This window comes from Carcharhinus amblyrhynchos, unplaced genomic scaffold (genome assembly GCF_965287045.1).
Source record: "Carcharhinus amblyrhynchos unplaced genomic scaffold, sCarAmb.v2.hapA chromosome_1114, whole genome shotgun sequence".
In the NCBI taxonomy this organism is placed as follows: Eukaryota; Metazoa; Chordata; class Chondrichthyes; order Carcharhiniformes; family Carcharhinidae; genus Carcharhinus; species Carcharhinus amblyrhynchos.
Genome location: NW_027650854.1, coordinates 35,001 through 39,234, shown reverse-complemented (window position 1 = coordinate 39,234; position 4,234 = coordinate 35,001). Strand labels below are relative to the sequence as shown.

Genomic DNA, 4,234 nt, shown 5'->3' with positions numbered 1-4,234 from the left:
CTACACTGTCCCCCATCAAACACTCCCAGGACAGGTACAGCACGGGGTTAGATACAGAGTAAAGCTCCCTCTACACTGTCCCCCCATCAAACACTCCCAGGACAGGTACAGCACGGGGTTCGATCGATACTTACTGGTTGTGGGGGGTATTTCAGAGATGGATATCCTGCACTTCATCCTCCAATTCCTCCACTTCTTCCACTAACACTGCAGAATAGAAAAATTATGGTCAGTTACCTTCTGCTTATTGGAGGGTCAGTGCTGAGGGAGTGCCGCACTGTCAGAGGGTCAGTGCTGAGGGAGTGCCGCACTGTCAGAGGGTCAGTGCTGAGGGAGTGCCGCACTGTCAGAGGGTCAGTGCTGAGGGAGTGCCGCACTGTCAGAGGGTCAGTGCTGAGGGAGTGCCGCACTGTCAGAGGGTCAGTGCTGAGGGAGTGCCGCACTGTCAGAGGGTCAGTGCTGAGGGAGTGCCGCACTGTCAGAGGGTCAGTGCTGAGGGAGTGCCGCACTGTCAGAGGGTCAGTGCTGAGGGAGTGCCGCACTGTCAGAGGGTCAGTGCTGAGGGAGTGCCGCACTGTCAGAGGGTCAGTGCTGAGGGAGTGCCGCACTGTCAGAGGGTCAGTGCTGAGGGAGTGCCGCACTGTCAGAGGGTCAGTGCTGAGGGAGTGCCGCACTGTCAGAGGGTCAGTGCTGAGGGAGTGCCGCACTGTCAGAGGGTCAGTGCTGAGGGAGTGCCGCACTGTCAGAGGGTCAGTGCTGAGGGAGTGCCGCACTGTCAGAGGGTCAGTGCTGAGGGAGTGCCGCACTGTCAGAGGGTCAGTGCTGAGGGAGTGCCGCACTGTCAGAGGGTCAGTGCTGAGGGAGTGCCGCACTGTCAGAGGGTCAGTGCTGAGGGAGTGCCGCACTGTCAGAGGGTCAGTGCTGAGGGAGCGCCGCACTGTCAGAGGGTCAGTGCTGAGGGAGTGCCGCACTGTCAGAGGGTCAGTGCTGAGGGAGTGCCGCACTGTCGGAGGGTCAGTGCTGAGGGAGTGCCGCACTGTCAGAGGGTCAGTGCTGAGGGAGTGCCGCACTGTCAGAGGGTCAGTGCTGAGGGAGTGCCGCACTGTCAGAGGGTCAGTGCTGAGGGAGTGCCGCACTGTCAGAGGGTCAGTGCTGAGGGAGTGCCGCACCGTCAGAGGGTCAGTGCTGAGGGAGTGCCGCACTGTCAGAGGGTCAGTGCTGAGTGAGCGCCGCACTGTCAGAGGGTCAGTGCTGAGGGAGCGCCGCACTGTCAGAGGGTCAGTGCTGAGGGAGTGCCGCACTGTCAGAGGGTCAGTGCTGAGTGAGCGCCGCACTGTCAGAGGGTCAGTGCTGAGGGAGTGCCGCACTGTCAGAGGGTCAGTGCTGAGGGAGTGCCGCACTGTCAGAGGGTCAGTGCTGAGGGAGCGCCGCACTGTCAGAGGGTCAGTGCTGAGGGAGTGCCGCACTGTCGGAGGGTCAGTGCTGAGGGAGTGCCGCACTGTCGGAGGGTCAGTGCTGAGGGAGTGCCGCACTGTCAGAGGGTCAGTGCTGAGGGAGTGAGGCACTGTCAGAGGGTCAGTGCTGAGGGAGCGCCGCACTGACAGAGGGTCAGCGCTGACGGAGTGCCGCACTGTCAGAGGGTCAGTGCTGAGGGAGTGCCGCACTGTCAGAGGGTCAGTGCTGAGGGAGTGCCGCACTGTCAGAGGGTCAGTGCTGAGGGAGTGCCGCACTGTCAGAGGGTCAGTGCTGAGGGAGTGCCGCACTGTCAGAGGGTCAGTGCTGAGGGAGTGCCGCACTGTCAGAGGGTCAGTGCTGAGGGAGTGCCGCACTGTCAGAGGGTCAGTGCTGAGGGAGTGCCGCACTGTCAGAGGGTCAGTGCTGAGGGAGTGCCGCACTGTCAGAGGGTCAGTGCTGAGGGAGTGCCGCACTGTCAGAGGGTCAGTGCTGAGGGAGTGCCGCACTGTCAGAGGGTCAGTGCTGAGGGAGTGCCGCACTGTCAGAGGGTCAGTGCTGAGGGAGTGCCGCACTGTCAGAGGGTCAGTGCTGAGGGAGTGCCGCACTGTCAGAGGGTCAGTGCTGAGGGAGTGCCGCACTGTCAGAGGGTCAGTGCTGAGGGAGTGCCGCACTGTCAGAGGGTCAGTGCTGAGGGAGTGCCGCACTGTCAGAGGGTCAGTGCTGAGGGAGTGCCGCACTGTCAGAGGGTCAGTGCTGAGGGAGTGCCGCACTGTCAGAGGGTCAGTGCTGAGGGAGCGCCGCACTGTCAGAGGGTCAGTGCTGAGGGAGTGCCGCACTGTCAGAGGGTCAGTGCTGAGGGAGTGCCGCACTGTCGGAGGGTCAGTGCTGAGGGAGTGCCGCACTGTCAGAGGGTCAGTGCTGAGGGAGTGCCGCACTGTCAGAGGGTCAGTGCTGAGGGAGTGCCGCACTGTCAGAGGGTCAGTGCTGAGGGAGTGCCGCACTGTCAGAGGGTCAGTGCTGAGGGAGTGCCGCACCGTCAGAGGGTCAGTGCTGAGGGAGTGCCGCACTGTCAGAGGGTCAGTGCTGAGTGAGCGCCGCACTGTCAGAGGGTCAGTGCTGAGGGAGCGCCGCACTGTCAGAGGGTCAGTGCTGAGGGAGTGCCGCACTGTCAGAGGGTCAGTGCTGAGTGAGCGCCGCACTGTCAGAGGGTCAGTGCTGAGGGAGTGCCGCACTGTCAGAGGGTCAGTGCTGAGGGAGTGCCGCACTGTCAGAGGGTCAGTGCTGAGGGAGCGCCGCACTGTCAGAGGGTCAGTGCTGAGGGAGTGCCGCACTGTCGGAGGGTCAGTGCTGAGGGAGTGCCGCACTGTCGGAGGGTCAGTGCTGAGGGAGTGCCGCACTGTCAGAGGGTCAGTGCTGAGGGAGTGAGGCACTGTCAGAGGGTCAGTGCTGAGGGAGCGCCGCACTGACAGAGGGTCAGCGCTGACGGAGTGCCGCACTGTCAGAGGGTCAGTGCTGAGGGAGTGCCGCACTGTCAGAGGGTCAGTGCTGAGGGAGTGCCGCACTGTCAGAGGGTCAGTGCTGAGGGAGTGCCGCACTGTCAGAGGGTCAGCGCTGAGGGAGTGCCGCACTGTCAGAGGGTCAGTGCTGAGGGAGTGCCGCACTGTCAGAGGGTCAGTGCTGAGGGAGTGCCGCACTGTCAGAGGGTCAGTGCTGAGGGAGTGCCGCACTGTCAGAGGGTCAGTGCTGAGGGAGTGCCGCACTGTCAGAGGGTCAGTGCTGAGGGAGCGCCGCACTGTCAGAGGGTCAGTGCTGAGGGAGTGCCGCACTGTCAGAGGGTCAGTGCTGAGGGAGTGCCGCACTGTCAGAGGGTCAGTGCTGAGGGAGCGCCGCACTGTCAGAGGGTCAGTGCTGAGGGAGTGCCGCACTGTCAGAGGGTCAGTGCTGAGGGAGTGCCGCACTGTCAGAGGGTCAGTGCTGAGGGAGTGCCGCACTGTCAGAGGGTCAGTGCTGAGGGAGCGCCGCTCTGTCAGAGGGTCAGTGCTGAGGGAGTGAGGCACTGTCAGAGGGTCAGTGCTGAGGGAGCGCCGCACTGTCAGAGGGTCAGTGCTGAGGGAGTGCCGCACTGTCAGAGGGTCAGTGCTGAGGGAGTGCCGCACTGTCAGAGGGTCAGTGCTGAGGGAGTGCCGCACTGTCAGAGGGTCAGTGCTGAGGGAGTGCCGCACTGTCAGAGGGTCAGTGCTGAGGGAGTGCCGCACTGTCGGAGGGTCAGTGCTGAGGGAGTGCCGCACTGTCAGAGGGTCAGTGCTGAGGGAGTGCCGCACTGTCAGAGGGTCAGTGCTGAGGGAGTGCCGCACTGTCGGAGGGTCAGTGCCGAGGGAGTGCCACATTACAGGCTGATTAACTGTGGAGGGATTGAGACCCTCCCTCTGAACCTGTGCGATCTGAGACCTCTCGCCCCACCTTTCCAACGCCTGTGAGCTCGATCTGCCCCCTGAACTGGGCCTGATTTGGCCAATGACGGCCTATTCGACTGCAGAGGCGGCGCGGTGGGGGCTAAATCTTCTCCCAGTCTTTGCTAACAGTACGGGCGGTTGTCACAGTGGGGTGTGGTTGTACAGTGAGTGCGAGTTCTGTTTGGGGGGGGGGGGAGGCAGACACGAGAGACAGGGGCATCCGTGGGGTGGTTGGTGGTCCCCACTATTCAGAAGAAAGACGCCAGCGTTCGTTTGACCCCTTCCAGAGGGTGTCTGCGAATCCCAGAGACCTCGGATGAGGGGGG

The 4,234-nt window shown here is 62.8% G+C and overlaps 1 protein-coding gene across 1 annotated transcript in view; it reads right to left on the bottom strand.

Moving 5' to 3' along the window:
- Nucleotides 1-139: 139 nt before the first annotated feature.
- Nucleotides 140-4,234, bottom strand: part of LOC145340530 (RAS guanyl-releasing protein 2-like) — a gene marked incomplete at its 5' end in the record, with an annotated part of 32,012 nt that continues 27,917 nt past the window's right edge. The window contains 1 exon segment of the mRNA XM_080184998.1: nt 140-207. Coding sequence (XP_080041124.1) covers nt 152-207 — 56 coding nt within the window.